We start from the raw sequence: 21344 nt of genomic DNA on the forward strand, positions 1-21344 counted from the left end.
TTGATCCCTTTTCTACCGCTTTCCTTCTCTTTTCAATTCCCTCTCTTCAATCTTTCCTCTTCTCCTGAACCCATTTACCTCCCGCACCAGTTTCAATAGCAAATCACAAAGACTTTCATTTTCATTTTCACCCTTTGTATGTATTTCATGAGTTTAGCATGATTGTTATTTAAGAGATTACTTTTTATACTTTTTAGTCATATTTACGTAATTTATTTTGTTCTTATAACCCAATGTAAAGGCTTCATTGCTGTTTTTGGAGCTGGCTAAATGAATAAATGAGTGCGTAGGTTGGAAGATTGACGGTCATGACTACGCACAAGGAAAGAAGACGTATTATCTGATCTCACGAAAATGAGATTGCGTAAAAAAATAATTTAGAGGATGTTTAGGAGATGATAGTGAGGCATGGGCAATGGTATGGTAATTTGAAGGAGGCGACCGACAGCTTAAGTCATTTGCGCCATGAGGGAAAGGTAGGAAGGAAAGGTGGAGAGAAACCCGGCATCGGCATTAGCCTGCTCTTGACGAAAGGTGCCAAGGGGACCACGGCTTAACGTCCCATCCGACGGACGGAGTGTTGCGCTTGAAATGTCCTCCATATATCATTCAAGCAGGTCTCTGAAAATTCTCTGCCACCGCCGGCAATTGAACCCGAGACCACGGGGGGGGGGAACGTCACCTCACTAACCCGATCCCCTTGACGCATGGACAATTACAGCAGCTGAGACGTTAAGGCTGGAAATGTTCGAAATGTGACGCCACAGAAGAGTGACGAAGACCAAATTTCTATGTGTAGTGATTGTTAAAGGAACGTGGAAATTCTAAGTAGCGAATGATTGAAGAAACCCCTTTTGAAAACATGGTAATTGGAGCAAAAAATGAACGATCTAATATAGAAGGCTTATGCATGTATGCATGTGTTCAAAGATGAGCTGATATTGAATAGCTCTATTGAATGAAGAACTCCGAGACACCTACCTTCGGATTTTTAGCATGTTGATGATAAGGAACAAAAGAGACATGTCAAACCTAATCTCAAAATTTTTAAGCCCTAATGAAAACTCCAGGGTAATAAATTCGACGCTTTCAAACGAAATTTGAGGGTAAATCTCGCAACTATCTCCCCATTCTCATTTCCAAGACATAAAGTAAAGCAGTAATCCCTAGTATAAGTTTTTCAATTGCTACAGACGAAATGATATAAAAACAATTCGGTAAACCTTGTACTTTTTATCACATCTCATGTACAAAAAATATACAACTTCTGCCCTCTCCTGCAATTCTTGGGAAAATATCCCGGTATAATATTAAGGAATATATTTCACTCCATAATGTTAGGTTACAACCATTCGACAAATAAAGAAAGCAAAGAGTGAAAATATAACGGCATACGCTCTGACAGCAGATGCTTCATTACACCAACTTTCAGTGAAAATCTGCATTGTAGAGTTGTATATGTCCACTGCTTGTTGACCACACCTCTGCAGCTCACTTGGCTGAAGCAAACAGCTGTGTTGCAATTTGAGATCTCTGAAAGTAAAATAACATTTTCAGACGAGTTCCATAAACAACATTATAATATGGCGCCTGAATTCTTTTGGAATAGGTTCGCGTCTGTTGGTTTTCAGGCAAAGGTTTCCATGAACGACTTTGATTTCGATGAACCTTCGACCTGAAGACGCTGTTATTATGGTCAGCGTAAATGTTGTCTAAAACGTAACAAAATTGAGACACATAACCAAAAATGCAGATATCATCTAATCAATGCCGCGGAAACCTTTGAGCTGACATCAATAATATTTGTCAAAAAAGAAATTAAATTCATTGTATAGAAGTTATTAAGATTTTCCGGATTATTAAGGATGAAATAGTTCATGTACCAATTTATTTCCACCTGGTCCTCAGAGCTATTTGTGGGTCACACACCCGCTGGAAGGAAAGCGTTGCTGCTTTTAATCACGTCATTTCCCGCATTTTTGGGGACCAATTACTGTAATTTTTAATACTATGGTCATCGTTTGATTTAGAATCATGACTCAGGCTCTTGGGTTATCAAAATGATTTCAACTACGAATGCATCTGGTTATTTGATGAATATTGTCGATACTGCTTGTAGGCATTTTACTCAACGGAGATTTGATAGTAATCAGCCGTAAGGACACGAGGATACAACTACTGCCACTTCTCCTGCTTATTTCCTCTCCATGAATGAATATGTTCAGAAATGTATGGCATAAATGTCTTAACGTAGATGGAGCCATTATTTTAAAAAAGTCTTTCAACAATATTTTCAACATTATTTTAATAAAGTCTTTCGACGCTTCTTACCCATTATTTAAATTACTAGGTATTTTACCCCTTAGATATTTATATGTTTATAGAGTCCTACGCATGTATTATATCAGAGAAGGAAATTTCAATGGCTATGTAAATATTCCCTATCATGGCTTGAGGTCACGGAATAGAGTACCTATTCCACAACCGAATAATGAAGCTTTCAGAAGATTTTATTTATATTGTGCTAGTAAGATGTTTAACCTCCTACCATTTCGTATCACATCAATAAAGTCCTTCACGTTGTTTTTACGTGAATTAAAAATATGGTGTTCTCTATAGACAATATTGAAGTGTACTTGTAAATACTATCTTTGCACATTATTTTTTACATTGTATGTCATTAGTCTGATTTCTGTACAGTGTATGAAATATTTCTATGTATCATGGTAATTAATGTATTTGTTTTCATTTATTTTTACGTTTCAATTTTTCATAATTTTCTCAAAGGAACAGACGTTAAAGGAAAGCGTACTTTGACTCATTACTTACGGTATATTCTTTTGTTTTTGGCCGCACCAGCCAGCTGTATGTTTAATTTAAGAGATGGCAACCCCAACACTGGTTCTTACCACAGGGGTGCCTATATTCCACCTTCGTAAAAACTCATGCTTGAGTAACCTATTAAAATTTCATGTACCATAATGTGTAATAAATATATATTATTATTATTATTCTTTATTCCACAAGATTTACTTGGAGGTCTGCCAGCGTCGGGCCTTGCCAAGACGCTGCCTCAAGTTACAATTCATTTAAAAACAATCTAACTGTTCTACATGTATCCAGTACTACAGATTTTTTAATGTTATATATTGTGTTTTTTTAAATTTTTAATTGTTCAATTCCAAAATTGAGTGATAAATGTATTATTCCTGTTGATGATATTACTATGGGGATGATGGTGACCACGTCCTGTTTCCAGATAGTTTTTATTTGCCTTGCGAGGTCTTGATATTTTTGTTTCTTTTCCTCGTATTTCTTCTTAAGGTTGTGGTCAGCCGGAACTGCTATCTATCTATTATTATTATTATTATTCTTTATTCCACAAGATTTACTTGGAGGTCTGCCAGCGTCGGGCCTTGCCAAGACGCTGCCTCAAGTTACAATTCATTTAAAAACAATCTAACTGTTCTACATGTATCCAGTACTACAGATTTTTGAATGTTATATATTGTGTTTCTTTTAATTTTTAATTTTTCAATTCCAAAATTGAGTGATGAATGTATTATTCCTGTTGATGATATTACTATGGGGATGATGGTGACCACGTCCTGTTTCCAGATAGTTTTTATTTGCCTTGCGAGGTCTTGATATTTTTGTTTCTTTTCCTCGTATTTCTTCTTAAGGTTGTGGTCAGCCGGAACTGCTATTTCAATTATAAAGGTCTGCTTTTCTTTTTTTTTAATCCAGATTATGTCCGGTCTGTTATGCTGGACAGGTTTGTCTGTGTAAATTGTGTTGTCCCAGTATAATTTGTAATTTTCATTTTCTAGCACTGTAACAGGGGTGAAAAGGTAATATGGTTCATGATCCACTTTTAATCCGGTAACATACGCTATTTCTAAATAAATAATTTTGCATACATTATTGTGTCTTTTGGTGTATTCATTACCTACTAGATTCGTACATTCGCTAATTATGTGTTCTATCGTCTCACTCTTTGCATTACATTTGCGACATAAGTCATTTAATACGCTTCCGTCTTTGATTATATATTTCCTATAATTCTTCGTACCAATTACTCTGTCCTGAATGGCTACCATTGTCCCCTCCGTTTCCTTATATAGCTCACCTCTTTGTAACCAGGCATTTGATAGTGAGGTGTCTACGCATTCCTGATGAAGAAATTTGTGATGTATGCCATGTACTTGCTTGCTTCTCCATGTGTCTTCTAGCTCCTCTATTTTTTCTTCATCTATTGAATTGTCTCTGACATTAAGCTGGAGTGGTGTTGCTTTATCATCATTTTTTACGACTGACTTATAGAGGTTAGTCGTCTCGCCTTTCTGGAAAAAGTAATTTCGAAATTTATCTATAATTCTGTAATGTAGGCTCTTAATGCGTATTAAACCTCTACCACCATTTTTTCTTTTAATGTATAACCTTTCGACAGCAGCATTTGGATGATGTGATTTGTAATTTGTTAATGCTTTCCTTGTCAATCTATCTAGGTCTTCTAAATCCGTATTAGTCCAATGAATTACACCAAATGTATACGTTAAAGTTGGAACAGCAAATGTATTTATGGCTTTTGTTGTATTCCTACTATTTAACTGCGTTTTAAGTATAAGTTGAAGCCTATTTTTATATTCTCTTGTGACTTTTTCCTTAATTTCTTTCTGTGGGATTTGAGTGTTCTGCAGTATGCCAAGATATTTATATTTTTCATGTTCTTCCATGTTTTCGATTTTTCCGCTATCTAAAAGAATATCTTGCCCTTTAACGTATCTCCCTTTATTAATTTCTAATTTTCTGCATTTATCTATTCCAAACTTCATACATATGTCATTACTAAAGCTCTCCGTTAATTTCAACATATAATTTAACTCCTTCTGATTGTGGGCATATAGCTTTAGATCATCCATGTAGAACAGATGATTAATCATATGTGTCTGATTTCTATCAATTTTTAATTTGAATCCATATTTTGTTGAATTTAATATATTTGATAATGGGTTGACAGCTAGGCAGAACCATAATGGGCTCAGTGAATCCCCTTGAAATATTCCTTTTTTTATTCGGATAATACTACTTTGAATTTGACCTTGAGAGGTATTCAATACCAACTGAGTTTGCCACTTGCTCATTACTGCGTTTAGAAACTCCACAATTGAAATATCTATTTTGTAAATTTTTAAGATTTCTTTTAGCCAATAATGTGGAACCGAATCGTATGCCTTTTGGTAATCTATGTATGCTATCAATAGATTTCTCTTGGCCTTTTTCGCAGTGTTCATAATTACACTGTCGATTATCAATTGCTCTTTACAGCCTTGTGATTTCTTTCTACATCCCTTTTGTTCCTCCGACAAGATGTCATGTGTCTCGATATGCTTGTAAATCTTTTTTGCCAAAATTGATGATAGTATTTTATAGATTGTGGGTAGACATGTAATTGGTCTATATTTATTTGGGTCCATTGTATTATCGGATTTCGGTTTTAGGTATGTTATTCCTTGTGTGAGGAAGTTTGGTGAGGATTCTGGGTTTTTAAGGATCTCGTTTAGACCAAACGCTAGACTTTTGTGGATGGATGTGAATTTTTTATACCAATAATTCTGGATTTTATCTGCCCCTGGTGCTTTCCAACTATATACCAAACGCTTTTACAGCTATAGCTACCAACTGTGGTGAAGAGATTATGACCGTTAGCGAAAGGCAAACAGTGCATTGTTTTTCAATTTAGAGATCAAATCGCACATTCCTATTTTTATGTAATTTTTCAGCACTTGAAGTGGTATTATTATTATTATTATTATTATTATTATTATTATTATTATAAATCCAGTTTCAACTTTATCTTCAGTCGACTGTATCTACTGCATTGATGCCAAGAACGACTCTTTTATTGAACGAATAAAACTATAATTTCAACAGAATCTAATCCTCACAGAACTTTACCGCAATAACTGCGCATGGAATAAAACTACTTGCATACGGGGCCTCGTCTTCGTAATACATGAAGAGGTTGGGCCGTTGGAGTGTATTCTTTCGGACTCCGTGGCGAGGTTTTTCCTCTCATTGGATTCATATTTTGACTCAGTGTTTATACGTAAGGCCCTTTAAGATGAGCCGGAAGAACCATTTTCATTTTCGACGTTATAACAGAATGGGCCATTACTTATCCCGCTACGTCACCGACCACCCCTATTCCCAAAAATATAATGATATTGCTGATACATACCTATTGTGTTTACAGCGGCGCGCTTTAGAATTGATTACCAAACGCTTTTACAGCTATAGCTACCAACTGTGGTGAAGAGATTATGACCGTTAGCGAAAGGCAAACAGTGCATTGTTTTTCAATTTAGAGATCAAATCGCACATTCCTATTTTTATGTAATTTTTCAGCACTTGAAGTGGTAAATAACATACATTTCACCAACATGAGGTAGTTCCTAAATGAATTTCTGAAGCACACTGCGCGAAATCTATTTCATTCGATATGTTCATCGTTCGACGAAGCGATTAACATCAGTAGGATTTATATTGTCCCATGAAGCGAAAAACTTTTCCCTCACGGAAAATCTCTTCTTCGCTTAGACCATATATGGTCTTGCTTATATGGTCTAAGCTTCTTCGTCAAAACAATAGCCTCACCTCGCCAACCTATCTAATGGCAAAACGATCTCATTGAGAGGTGGGAGCCTTCAGCGCAGATTCAGGTCTGTAAAAAAGGAAAACCTGAAAAGGTGCGGCCATTTAAAATTCATAAATCCCTTTGTAATCGAGATTACGTTACAATTCTTTCGGCAAAAATAAATTTATAGTTTTATCCAAATTTCATGCATATATGAGCCTATATCGTATAATACTACTGTTATTAGGCTAATCCCTCCCACCTAGCAAAAATCGGAAGTTTAGGCCCAAAGATACTTAACTAAATATAACAACGTCGAAACCAAAACATAAAAATGTTTAAATAGGAAATTAGGTATTAAAAACTTTCCCTGCAGTTACTAGGATGGTGTTAAGAACTGTTAGCTGACAGATGAATGAAAAAGCCACGGATAATCACCACGAAATAGCAAGCGGCTGAAATAATGGCACGGTAAAAGTATTTGAGAAAATCAAAAATTCTTCACTCCTTTCGTATTCCTGATAAAGCTATAATTTTTTCACAAAAAATATATTTATAATTTTCTCAAAATTTCAAACGCAGCATACATGGATATATATAGTAAGATACGAAAGTTAGCAGGCGATTGTTTTGTACCTTGAAAAATTCCAGATTTTTTATCCAAAAATATATAAACAAACATAACAACGTTGAAACTGAGTTAAGAACAAATTAAAGGTTACCAGAAAAAATGGACAATAAACGTTTGCTGCAAGTTTGAACTTAATACTAAGAGCAGTCTTCCGACTACTGGATTAGAAATATAAACTCAGAAAACTCAAGTTACTATATACGATTTCTGTACGTGCCATAGCCCTCTGTGTATACTTACCCTATGGTTTTACTCACTAACAATAATCACCTATTCTATCCAAAAAAATTCATCTGAGCACAATCACGTGTGGACTGATTAAAAAGTTGGAAGACATGGCTGCCATCCATTTTGATTATAAATAAATGCGTGGATAGCGTCGTTAATTTATATATATTTAGCTTAAAAAAATCGGTATTAATATTTTCTTGAGCCATCTGAATAGATCATGCTGATTTTTAGAATACATCTTTTAAGAAATGAAAAAAGTATGATTACTTCGAGCAAAAACCCTCGTGTGCGTGGACGTGATTTTTCTCAATAAATTCCATCTGCCTTAATTCCGATACGGCTTTTGCTCTCATAGTTTGACTCCAGATTCGTTAGCCCAGTCGCGTCTCCGTCCGTCCTCGACGGCTCTTGTTGCCGTGAAGGACTCTTGGGTGTCTACATATTATTAAAATCGATAGTACAAAGTTTATACATGCCAAATTGACAGCATAAATAGCAAATAGGACTCACGGGCAAATGCTTCGATCAGTCTCGAGACGCAAAGTCTTCTGCCAGATATTTTGCGGCAGCTGTGGAGATGAACACCTCTGGGACTCCATCCGTACCTTCTCAATGCACTCCTTTGACTGCAATAAAGCTATTATAAACATCTTACATATATTATAAGGAAAATATTGCGAAATTTATGAGCCTATAAATGATGAGAAATTGATAAATCAAGACTTAAACTACGTGAGGTATCAATTGTGCTCAGAAGTAATTGCAAATGAACTCTTAGAATGAAAATGATTTCCAACAACTGCATGAGAGCGATGTTACTGAATTTAATTCACTCAAAGTGAACACTTAGTGAGCAGTTCATTCCAACTGCTTAAAATTGTATAACAAAGGCTATTTCTGTTATAGGTTCAAAAAAGCATTAGCATCTAATCTAAGAAACTAGAATCAATATTTCAAATTACAAATTCTAGGGAAAGATTCGTTTACAATGTTATGCATCATATTTATAAACCAATTAAGACGTGATGGCAAGATTAGGCTTACAGAATCTGACAACAAGTATTCATGCTCTGAAAAATGTCCGGTCCTCATTTCGGCAGAGCTCGATTAGGAAATCGATCCGTACTTAAGATATTACACACGAAATCGATAACCATAATCATAATTCTAATGAACAGTAAGATAGCCAATTATATGTGCGATGATTCAGTGATCATAGAAAACAACCGTCCAAAAAACTTTCTCGTCGGCGTTTTAGAACTTCATTGAAAAAACATCGCGCACATTTTATTTTCTCACCAAACGGAAAAAATTCAGGACAGTTCGAAATAATACATATAATTTTGAAACAAAATTGGAGCACCATCTCAGCATATTATAGCATTTGAAATGAAAGGATTTTTGGATACAATTTTATGTAACAACTGTGACTGAAAAGACCTCATTATTACGTCTTAAAGAATAGGGTAGCCCATTGATGAATTCGATAAACATTATAAGTAAGTATTTTTGTACCATTTAAATGCCTAAAATTAATGATTTTATAAATTTAAAATATTTTAAAAAGTATAACCTGAGTCCTTTAGAGTAAGTCCTTAAGAGGTTTTTTGTCATTGTTTTGACTCAATAACATGTATATTCATAATCTAAAATTACATGTTAACTACTTGATATATTCAAAGTTTAAAAAGCATGCAAAATATGGACACTGTAAGAGTGTATTATTGAAAAATCTCTTTGGTGGAAAAGCATAAACTAAAACCGTTTTTAAAATTCTCCTTAAAAAAGATAAAGGAACTCTCGTATTATCAACACAATAACTTACATCATCACATCTGATTTTATCTATTGTTTACTTTACTAAAAAAAAGCATTCAAATCTCGCATTCAAAATAAAATATTGATTCTCTCTTCCTCAAAAACCAATTGAGTAACTCCTGGCATGTTAATTATTATTACTTCTTTTTGAAAGAAAGCGTTTAAAATTTGGTTAAAAAACAATAATTTTAAATGAGAACCCTCGACTACTAATGGAAGACAATATATGAACTTTTGTTTCAAATCCAAAGTATGACACATGGAGCATCACTTCGTACAAACCTTTGATGAAGTTTGATATTATGATATCAAACCCACTTTTAAATTTTTCGTGAGTTCTTGAACGAAATTAGAGCTCATTAAGCTGAACAGTCGTTTCTGTAGCTTGGTGTTGGCTGGGAGGGACAGAGAGATCAGAGAGGCCAAAATCAAAAATGGATCTTCATTTCAAGCAGGCTATAAAACGTTTCGATTTTTGGCCTGCTAGACAACCTGAGGCCACTTTACGTCGAATTTCTTGGCGGATATATTTCTTAAAAATTACCATACCATTTTCATATTTAATCAAAGTCTTCTTATACTCCGATTAATCACATAACATTTCATTCTTCCCGTTGATTTTGAGCAAACGTTGACAGCTCCGCAATGGACGAATTCACTGGACCATGCATCACACGCACTGAATCAGGGCATCCCGGATGTGGCATTACCTAAGAGAGCCATACTGCGGATGTGGCTGAGAAACGGATACTGGTATCTTGTTTACCCCTCAGAGTCACTCTGATGTCACGTCGACTTTTTCTTTCGAGACTTATCTTTGAAATAACGTAAGACATCAATATTTTGGACACTTTCAGAAGAGCTAATTCTGTCATTACTTCTCTATTCGAAAATATGGCTACACCATGCGAAAAATTCTTTTAAAAATCCCTATTTCTTTGGCCATAGCATTTTCGTAATAATTTGACGTTTCCCAACAGTACAAGAAAAACATGACTACATAAGTTCTTCTTAAGCAAAATACTTAGACTAACTAATAATTTTCCGCAAAAATTACAAAGAAAAATGTGAATTAATTTCTGTTGAAACAAAATCAAATAAAGAAAGTTCGGCAGTGGAAAAAAACATCAATATAGGAGTGAGAGATGAAATTTTTTCGGGTGTTACTGCGTGATCAGGTTAGCCTGAGGTTTCGCGAGCCTTCGCGAGGGGTCGCATCTTCAGAGGCTGTGGTAAGAAGCAACCGGAAGGGGTCGCGAAACGACAAGCCAACCTGATAACGCGGAAAGACCCGAAAAAGTTTCTATTCTAATTACTTTGAGCAGTCAAAGTCTCAACCAAGCATCAATATGGGTGTAAATTACGATGAGCTACTATTAGGGAACTTGCATATATTTCAGATATGATCATGAGCCCAAAAACTACATAAAACTATATGTTGACGAATCACGATGACATTTTTCACTATTTTTTAAAAGTAATTTCCGATATTTAATTCATCCAAGGTCAAGATAATTTTTAACACAAGTGAAAATCGAAAACGCCCGATAAGTGGCTGATGTTAAAGTGACGTCATTATTCAGTGCACACAGGCCGCATACATGAATCCAAGCGACGGCGCGGCGTAGGTGCGATTCATTTCTTGAAGTGCAAATGAATCGGAGTTATTTATTATTAATGCAGGGCTATTAGTTGATGTATTTTTCCTCTATTGGAAGCAATAGATGGCGTAAAGATAATGAAATATGGTTATTCTAGGGCTGATTCTAGCAACCTTCCTGTTACTGATTACATCATGATAGCAAGTGAAACTGAAGACTTCGTCGGCGCCGAAAGTCGATGCCGAAAAATGGAAAGGTAGCTGAGTAGCTGATGTACATCTGAAATGTTTTATAGTTCATAAAAAAGAGAGATATTCATGTAATCAGCTCGTATTGGCGAAAACGTCTATATGCCTAGCATGTGAGATGTTTATTTTCTTGGCAGGTCCGGTAGAGAGTCTTATGGTGAACGTTATTTCCACCTCGAAGCAGTCCATGATGCTTTCAACTTATAAAAATAATTTGCCTGGAAGGCGGCAGGAAGCTCTTTCAGATTAGAATCTGCGATGGGCCAGACTATTAATTGTTTCAATTTTTATAGCGATAATATGCACGAATTTCTAACCCCATCTGCAAGCTTGTGACTCATAAACCCCGAAGTCACTGCCTAATCTGCGAAAAGAATCAGTCAATCGCAATTCGATCAATATAATAAACACAACGTCTTCAGGCGTCAATAATTTACCTTTGAAATTAATGCCTTTCTACAGTAACATTACAATATTAATATTTTCCGGACGATGGGGAACTACGTTGCTCTTCACTTTCATATTTCCTCCCTTGATTTTAAACATCATGGAATTTTCCATGCCCCCTCTCAACTGAAATTGAACTCGTACCATAAATTTCTTCCAAATGAGTCCATCGTTCCCTCGTTGCCATCCAGAAACAAGATTCTTGAAGTTTTGATTCTCAACCCTTTCACTACTGACGGCGAAAATATGCGGCAGTACGTTTCTTGACCCGGAAGAAGAAAGCCGCAAATTTTCGTCGGAGATTTATCTACGCAGGATAACGAATGCCGAAAATATACGTTTCCTCACTCTCCCCCTTTTATGACGGTTCGCGAAGTCTTAGTTTTGGGACCCAACAAAGCGGGGCTTGGGCCGTACCCTCGAAATCCGGGAGCAGGTGTCTGGACCCCTCGTCCTGTATTACCCCTCTTTGTGGTCAAGGACAGCGGTCATTCAATTATTCATTAAGTCAGTTTTAGAAATAAATATTTGTTCCTTTTTCCAAAAAATATGAACTAAATATTGAATTCTTTGTCTTGTGAGCAACGTTTAGAATGTTTAAACGAAATTCTACGATAAATATTAATTTATATATCGATGTCAGTAATAAATATCAACATGGAAATTGTTGCTGCATTAAATGCGTTAATAACGGCAGCAGAGCTTCGTTCGAAATTTGAAAATTCTCAGAATAAAGCGAGGAATCCAATTCAAATTCTGCAATTTACGTCCAAGCAACAATTATACATGAATCTAATTCATATAAACAAAGCATGATTGACCGCGAGCCAATATAAAGGGTAGGGTTATAAACCCCGAAAGGAGGGGGCCCAACTACCCTCCGAGTCCGAGATAATGCGGAGTCTCTGCTAGGAAGGGTCGAAAAAGGTTGGTGCTGAAAGTGTGTGATTATCCGCGAGACCTTCCTTAAAGAATGTCCTGCAAAAATGCTCCGTACAGAGGGGACAGAAGAGTCTCTTGGAGCTCAGTCCAAAGGAGAGAACTCCACCGTCTCGAAAATCAGTTTCAAGTTATTCAGTCGATGAAATATGGAAATATTATTTATATTAAAGAGTTATCTCCGCAGACATAGCACACGGATTTATTATTCCTTTTATTATACGCTTATTTTCCGTGACACTCATCTCTACGGACGGCATGTCTCTTCTTATGGCCTCCTAACGAAATTTTTTTCTAGGATATTTTTGCACAATGCACCACTTGTAGTTTTTTTTTCTTTTTTCAGCCATTTTCTCCTGTAAACGAATCGTGGCTTTTCCAAATCTTCAGTTCCGACGTTATTGAGCTTGTACCTACGACTCCGACTGAATTTTGACCTCACGGCGTAAGATTAGTGGGGGCGTTATTTTTTTCCCACGAAACTAGGAAGAGTGTTGGGAGTCATTTTCCAGTGTATAAACTGAATTTTGATCGGAAAAAAGTATATTGTGGTAGTAAGGATTTACTGCAGTATATCATTGCATACCGTCTATTAAAAGTATGCAATTTCCCTATTGGCCTTAGTGAAATTGTCCGAAGATAGGAAAATCCGAATGTTAAAGATTTTTAGCCACTCAGGGCTGGGCAAAGAGTGCAGGAGTCAATTTTATAAGAGTCAATTTAATAGCTAGATCGGAGAACCCTTTCCAACGTAATCTGTCATTCGGATCTTCCTCTCTTCAAACCATCACGAGGTTCGAATTCGCCAAAAGTCCCGTCCTATTGATAAGTTAAACCGCAGTTCTGTTAATAATGCAGTATTGAATTCATACGCTTCCGAATTAGTTTTATAACAACTCCATATATGATCAGTGAATCCGAAAATACGTCAATCAAAGCTTTTTTCAAACTCGATGATGTGAAATTTTAACTTTCACCGCGACAGTAGCAATTCTGTAAGCAAGAAAACAGAGGGCCATCATTTTCAAAGATATGTGTCTTTTTATTCCTTTCTAAGGAAAACCTGCCATATACAGGAATTTCATTGAACTTTTCAATTTAATAGCGTGCTCCAATGAAAATTGACCACACTAAAATGTTTCGAATAAAATATTAATCATTGGGGTTTTTGCTGAAGAGTATGAGGGTTCAGGGCGAACCCTTCGAGGATACAACGCACCGGGGCCGGGAACCAAGCCAATGGCTTATACGCCCGATCACCCGGGGAGGGTCTGCAGAGGAAGGGAAAAGGGAAAGAGGCGCCGCCGCGATGGGAGCCCGACGACGCCTCTGGGAAAGGATAGGAGCGGAAGGAACGGGAGAGGGAAAAACACCTCAGCGCTATAGAAGCGAAGAGGGCCCTACGAAAAAGCGAAACCAGTGATGATGAACGATATTGCAAAACAATGGGGAAAAAAAGATAGAGAATGTAGTTTGAAGTTTTATTCCATCATCGGAATAAGTAAAACAAAGCATATTAGCTTACATTAAAATAAAAATTACACCAACCCCTATCTTAGTTGTAATAAAATAGAGCTAACATAAAATTAAAATTAAAGAAAATCCATTTCTATTTACGATAAAATGATTTATTGTAGTATCAAAATATGAAAATCCGTAATAAGTGCAGACAAACTGACGACACGACGGATGAAGTTCGCTCGGATTATTGAGGTGTTCCGACTATCGTGTTTTCGGTTTATCGAGGTTTGCGTGTACTAAGGAAGGATTGGCAAGTCACACATAGAAAGGCTCTTCATAATCCACATAAGCATTTTTATCTTAGAGTTGCTCGGAGAAATTATAATACTTTATGGGGAATTATCGTTCAGCACGGGGCAATACCGTACACCTTCCGCCATGCACGGTATTGCCCCATGCAAGGTGCACGGGATTGCCCCAAAACGACATGACGCAGCATTTTCAACCCTAACCTAAAATAAGAGCAATATAGGACTTTTGTTTTGTATGAAAAAAGTAGCCCATGACATGGACTATTCAAAAACACTAGTTTGAATATAGACACTAATAACATGCTTCCCTTACCTCAATTCGAGTTAGTCCTTAAAATTATAAGAAAAGTTGAAAAAACAGAAAAACTTTCGTCACATACTCGTGCGCAAAGGCAGAAGCTCCCAGATTGTCTTTATCGGTTTCGCTTTCCTTCCGCTATGCAGTAGTGCTTCCCAGCACTCACTACGTACTCCAGCGGATCTAAAATTAAGGTGCACGGTATTGCCCCGCCATACGGTATCACCCCGTTTTCCGCGACTTAGTTAAATTACTTAGCCTGAGATAACACTGATTCTGACTCCAAAATCTAACTACACAACGAAACGTTCCCCAATTATAATAAATAGATCTACCATAATAAATTTAGTTTCATTCACTGGAAATTATAATGGTATATTTAAGAGTATATCCACCGAGAAATAATTAAATTTGCAAAAATAATCAGCCGATTTGTGGGTCCAACTCCCTGCCATCAACCAAGCACAAACCTTAACCAAACCTTTTGCCGGGAATATTTATGATACCGATACTTTATAACTACCGTAAGATAATGACATTTGGATGATACGAATCACTGTTGTTAACACATGCAAGTGACTATTATTCATACGACACTTACCTCCGAAACGTTTCAGTAAATGTTCCTTTTCACAAAGCCACTCATGTGTTTTGGCGAGGCTGTCTTGCAATAGAAGATAATCCACATAGTGATCTATATGGCGACAGTCTTTCACTATACGTTGGAAGCAAGCTAATGTTTCATTTATTGACCTGAAAATAACGAAAAAAAGAAAATATAAACAGATTTTCATATCATATTTACATCGTCAGATGACGTGATCATGATTACATCCGTATTTATATAAATACCGTGTGCAAAAAAGGGGAAGAAGGGGTGGGGAAGAGGAGAGAATGGGAGGGGGGAAGGATTGGCCCAGGGACCGTGGCACGTTTCACATTTGAGTCAATAGTCAATTGTAGTGTGTGGGTCCAGCCTATTGCTGATGCTGCCGGTAAATGTTACAAGTTGCACCGAGACGACATGAGTTCAATTCAGGTGAACATCTGATTTGCAAAGATCTGAGCTTCGCGCCATCCACGGAAGGAAAGCACTGTATGGATGCCACTCTCGCAGGATTCACCCTCGGGAAAAACTGTTGCATTTGGTAAACATCTAGCCAGAGAAAAATCAGCTCAAGGTGCACAGTGGCGACTCATTTCAGGGAGAATATTATGCGGAAAATATCTTTGAAAATCGCTCACACTCTTCCGTTATGATAATAGATCTTGCTGAAGAAATATCAAGTAGATGGTTAAAAAAAATTAGCAGTAAGTTAGAGGGGTAGAGTAAAAGGCAGATTATAAAGCTTGCTACATAGATATATAAGGGTGACCGGAAGGCCAACTAGGCCAACTTTTTAAGGCCAACTGCTCAGGGTAATAATATAATGCTATTTGGAGAAGCCAACGAGTTGAAAGAAGAAAAGAGAATGCTTCATGCATAGACTCCCACTCTTCGAGGAATGATAATATTTCTGCTAATTTAGGCCATTCTAACCTATCTTTATCACTTCCGACTAACTATTTCGCAATTTACTCCATTTAAATACAATAAATTGAATTAATGAGAAAATATGTCGAGAGGGCTTCAAGATATGCATACTATTACCGTGAACGGCATCAAAAATGATTGTCATCATTGATAATTATAATTGATTGTCATAATTAGTAAGCCGATTTTCTCAACAGGATTTGGAAAAAACGATTGAAACAGGAGAACTACTTCCTTATTAGGGAAGCATTTAGAGACCGATATAATCCACGTGTACAGCGTACATTTACCGATAACAAGTAATTTCATACTTACTCACAATGAGATAGGAGTTGAGGTCCATTTTCATGTCTACCGTGGCCGCTATCCCACCTAGAATAGAAGAAAGTTCAATAATAATTAAAAAAATAATTCTACTATGAGAAATTCATCCTGATATTACGCGATGTGGGGACTTGATAAACACTAATTGCTGATAATTTGCTCAATTCATCGATGCTCTGGATTGAAGGTGCGTATGAAAACAGCGATGGAGAGGAAGGGGGCGTGGTTGGTGCGACTCTGCCGGACGAGCGCGGAGAGTTAAAAGATTACAGCACAAGGAATTGGTCGCGCCTTTGGAATGATTTTTGAAGCGAAATCATGGCCTACGTGGAAAAAAACTCCAAATAACCTCTCCTTGACTCCCTTAAGTTACGCTGAGACTTCCTCCCACCCCGCACTCACCCTGTACTCTTCATGCACTCTGATGGTAGGCGTATGCGATGCGGTGTCTTAGAAACGTATAAAAATGGAAATATTGAACGTAACCTTAGTTTGAATAAATATGCATGTCCTCCCTCACTCCATGACGACACCGCATTTCCAACTTCCCCTCTAATTTTCGCTTTATTCACGAGTCTTGAGATGAATTTACAACCTTTTTTGTGCGGAAATCCATATTTTCAGTCATCATACGATTTAAACTGCTAATTTCGGTCATTCTAATTTACCTTTATCGGTCCCGCAATGATCATTTTTCCAAGCCATCAACATCATCGATCATCAAATAATGTAAAATTGCTGAATATATGAATAAAATGAGACTCGATAAAGATAGGAACCGATTTGCAAATAGATAAATAACACTAATAATAAGGTCACGGTTAATAAGTTAATAACAAGGTTCGAATAAGGCTACCGATACATGCGTGTTTACATTTACTTTATCTAACGGAAGTTCTTTGGTATCTTCTGAGGGTCATATAATCATATGTCATCACTCATCATTTTCTCAATTACTATTATTAATCGACCAGTTACCGTTAACACAAGGAACTTACATATATGATGGGCAAAGGGCAGCAGCATACCCGATAGGCAATCGGAAGTTCCGGGTTCGAATCCCGGGAAGGCCAAATAATTCTTTCACTGTGGACAATATAAAACACTTTGCACCGGTGTGCACTGCGACTGCGCTCAAACATTCTTCCCACACGTCGTAATTTCTAAAACTACGCTCGAAGCAGTGGACATTCTCTGTGGGTGAGTTGCGGCGCAAACCCGCGATCGCCCCCGCTGAGTCTGCAAAAGGACTGTAGGCACTCGAGTTTTTTCTTGGCTTCTCTCAAGGGTATGATGAAGTCTCAGCCATCCAATGGCATCATTTTTTACCATCATGCCAACGTCGCCTCCATGCAAGACGACAACCAATTTCCGTTTCGCCGCTTGTTGACTGTTAACTTATTCTGGTATCGTAAACTTATCTAAAATAAGATTTGCATAATGTGCTAAGTCACAGTCGACCAACGTGTTTTCAGTCCATTTTTGACTGATTTTGCAAGAGATATCATATTCTCTTGTTGATAGCCTTATAGAGACTTATTCATATCCACTTCCTCAAAGATTATGACCGATGAAGCGCTGTTGCTTTCAGGATTCACTCCGCATAGAGATGGGTCAAAAAGAACCGAACTGCCAAAATGAACTGTACACTGTAATGAACCGGTTATAAAGTGAACAGTTCTCTAAAACTCCCAGTGACTGCACTGCACACGTGCAGCATATTTGGTCCATCAGGTATGCTCACCAAGAGGTATTTTGAACTGCAGCTTACTCCATCAAGTGCTTGGTGACTACAACAAATGGTGGGTAAGATGCAGACCATTCAAGGCCATCGAAGTGCACCAGAGACGACCGAGCTCCTCTCTTTCTTCCTCTATCATTCCCTTTCATCCACAAAGAAGAACAGGATAGCTACTGAACGGTTCGATCACCGTTCAAAATATTAGGTTCGTTTTAGCCATTCTTTTTCTCAGGGTATTCATCTTGCGGAGGCCATTCTTTTCCCCCACGGCATTCTTCTTGTGGAGGGTATTTTTTTCGGAGGGCATTATTTTTTGGAGGGTATTCATTCCATGGAGGGCGTTCTTTTTTTGGAGGCCAGTCATTTCCTCTGGCTGTTTTGGATCTCGCGTTCATTTTGACTTCGTGTTCACTGTAACACTTGCATGCTAACATTGTAGAAAATATAATGCTTATAATGCTAATGAAATATAATTCCAAAATAAAAAGTGAAAAAAATAATTTTTGGCCAGCTTTTTTCGATTTCAGCCCACTGTGCGTCATATGGCTGCATGTTGCGGCCATTCCTTGGCGCATGATTCATGAATCTTATTCATGCTGCGGCAAATTTAATCTCAATACCGATCCTCGGCCCCCTTTTATATAAGTGCCTTGCTTCCATTAGACGGCGCGATTAGAGAGACAAAGCAAGTGCGTTGTGGCTACAACAGATGGCAGTTACGGTGCAGACCATCCCAGAGTCCTCTGGACTTCTCTACACTACTCCCTCATAGGGTTGTAATGTATGTGTACACTGTACATACTATGTAGTGCCCCCCAACTGTGTAGTGTATTATTGACAATCCAGAGGACTCTGAGACCATCCAAGGCCACCGAAGTGCGACATAGACGACGGAGCCCTTTCCTCTATCATTCCCCTCCGTCACGAATACAAACACTTTAACAGCTGAACGGTTTTTTGCGAAACCGTTCAGCAGCTAAACCATTTTTATCAGCATGCCAATTTCTCCATAACACTGTGCGATTACTGTTTTTCTTTCTGCACAATCCTAAGGCTTGCAGCAAACAAATTTGGCGAAGCCTAACCCTAGTGCTGGAATTTTATCAATCCGGTCTTGCCATTTTCTTGATGTCATATGTACCGAGTATTTGTGAAAATTAATAGCTTCTTAAGAGCAAAAAGTGATTTCATGGCCCAAACGCCATACTTCTCAATTTTTTGCATCGGAATTAGTTATATATTTAAGCAAAATTAAATTAAACCTGCATCTCATAAAACAAGAAATAGATTTAAATACTATAAATAAATACTATACTATTCAAGCTAGTTCTACATCTTTTCTCCATGATAAATAGAGCGCATCAATTCGAAAATAGCATCCCGTCCAAGTTATTACGTTACGCGACTTATGGCTATAACTGAAAGCGGTTCGTCGGAAGCGCTCCCTTCGTATTCATAACCATTGTCACGGAAAAATTTCCTTTGGACCGGGAATCGAGTCTCGGACCTTTGTCCTATTTGGGCAATTGCGCAGACCACTATGCTATCCTGGCTCCTGGATACCCATATCACCTGAGGGATGTTGATGAGTTTGGGTGCTAGACCCTTGTGGTCCATCCAGCAGGGGCGCAGCTAGGAATTGAAGCTTGGGGGGTTTTAGGGACAACTAATACTGGGGAGTTAGGGGGTATGAAATACCCACCAGGGGAAGCGGGAGGTGCGGAGGCACTCTCCCAGAAAATTTAAGATAAATGGTTCCAAATGGTAAGTTTTACGGCCTTCTGAGGGATATTTTTATAATCCTAGCATCGTTCTATAAGTAATATTATTCCAATTAAGTAAAATGGATTAAAATTTTAAAATTCTCTGAGCTCTGGGGGGGAGGGGGGGTTTATCCCCCAACCCCCCCTCGCTGCGCCACTGCCATCCAGGATGGCTAACTCAATATGGGCTCTCGATATAAGCCACTGTCACTCACGCATCTCTAGGCTGTCCCAAAAAAACACTTTTTTGGAAATTCCAAAATCGTCACTCGGATTTCGATGACCCTCGGGTATACAAGGATAGGCAAAAAAAGATTTTCGAAAAAGTTTAAATAATTAGGTAGCGAGGGGCGCCTAAATACCAACACCCTTAATTTATCATATGATTTCCCAAAAAATGTCAAATTAAGGGTAATCAGGGTATGTTGTGGCCCTTTGGGCTAAAATTTCGTCGATTTTTGCGTATCTTTCACCGTTTAGGCTTTGCGACCCGCGCAGCCTGGCGCCAAGAGTGGCGCTAAGCGATACGGCTCGCGCGACGCGGCGCAACTGACGGCTGAGGCGGTCCCCCTCCCCTCCCACACCCCTCCTCCTCACTTGCCGTCGCCCGCCATGTTCGCATGCTTCAGTGACTCTGTCTCTCTCTAAAATTCAGATTTTGAACTCCTTTCGTAGACCAAATCATGTCGGCACGTATGGTAATAATCAATCTTATCCTTATTTTGGAAAATCGTTATAAATTTGTTAGCCTACTGAGAAAATTATTCAACAAAACCAGGTTTCAGTTGAACAAGCTCTTTCCTCGTACCCCCATTTAGCATTTACCGAAGTTGGGAAGCAACCTGCAGTAAATATTGCTTTTGTTTTCCAATATTAATGTATTATTGAACCAATTTCAAAGAAACATTTGCGTAATCATACGTGCTTGGCTTAGTCTATCATTCTATCGGAGGTTTGGTGAAGTAGGTACTTTGGTTTGGTTTGGTACAAGATACTAAATTACTTGCTTGAAGAGATGCCAAATAAAATGCCGAAAGTCTTTGCTTTGAATAAAAAATCAGCTTAATTTTGAATATTGGCTCCATACGGCTCACTGATAACTGCTCTTTCTAAATTTAACTTTATAGTGTTTCGATAGGGATATGTAGCAAATATTGGTATGCTGGAAAAGAGTGGCTTAAGCAATTGCTAATAACAGCATGTTTACTAATTTATGGTATACTACTGCGGAGGTATGCAGCAAAATACCCATTGGTTAATGGATACATTTTTGTACACCTTATCTCCCTAGTTTCTAATGTTACCAAACCCTTAGCGAAGAGAATATTCCGAAAATGCATTTCTGAATGGCAAACTGCAT

The 21344-nt window shown here is 37.7% G+C and overlaps 1 protein-coding gene across 1 annotated transcript in view; it reads right to left on the minus strand.

Annotated features, from left to right (window-relative positions):
* Positions 1-1218: 1218 nt before the first annotated feature.
* Positions 1219-21344, minus strand: part of LOC124171605 — a 35715-nt gene continuing 15589 nt past the window's right edge. Inside the window, exons 3-6 of the mRNA XM_046550815.1 lie at positions 16472-16528; positions 15224-15375; positions 8010-8136; positions 1219-1533 (exon numbers count right to left, since the gene is read on the minus strand). Coding sequence (XP_046406771.1) covers positions 1338-1533; positions 8010-8136; positions 15224-15375; positions 16472-16528 — 532 coding nt within the window. The 3' untranslated portion in view covers positions 1219-1337. The remainder of the gene's footprint in view (positions 1534-8009; positions 8137-15223; positions 15376-16471; positions 16529-21344) is intronic.

The sequence above is a fragment of the Ischnura elegans genome, chromosome X (genome assembly GCF_921293095.1).
Source record: "Ischnura elegans chromosome X, ioIscEleg1.1, whole genome shotgun sequence".
NCBI classification, from domain to species: Eukaryota; Metazoa; Arthropoda; class Insecta; order Odonata; family Coenagrionidae; genus Ischnura; species Ischnura elegans.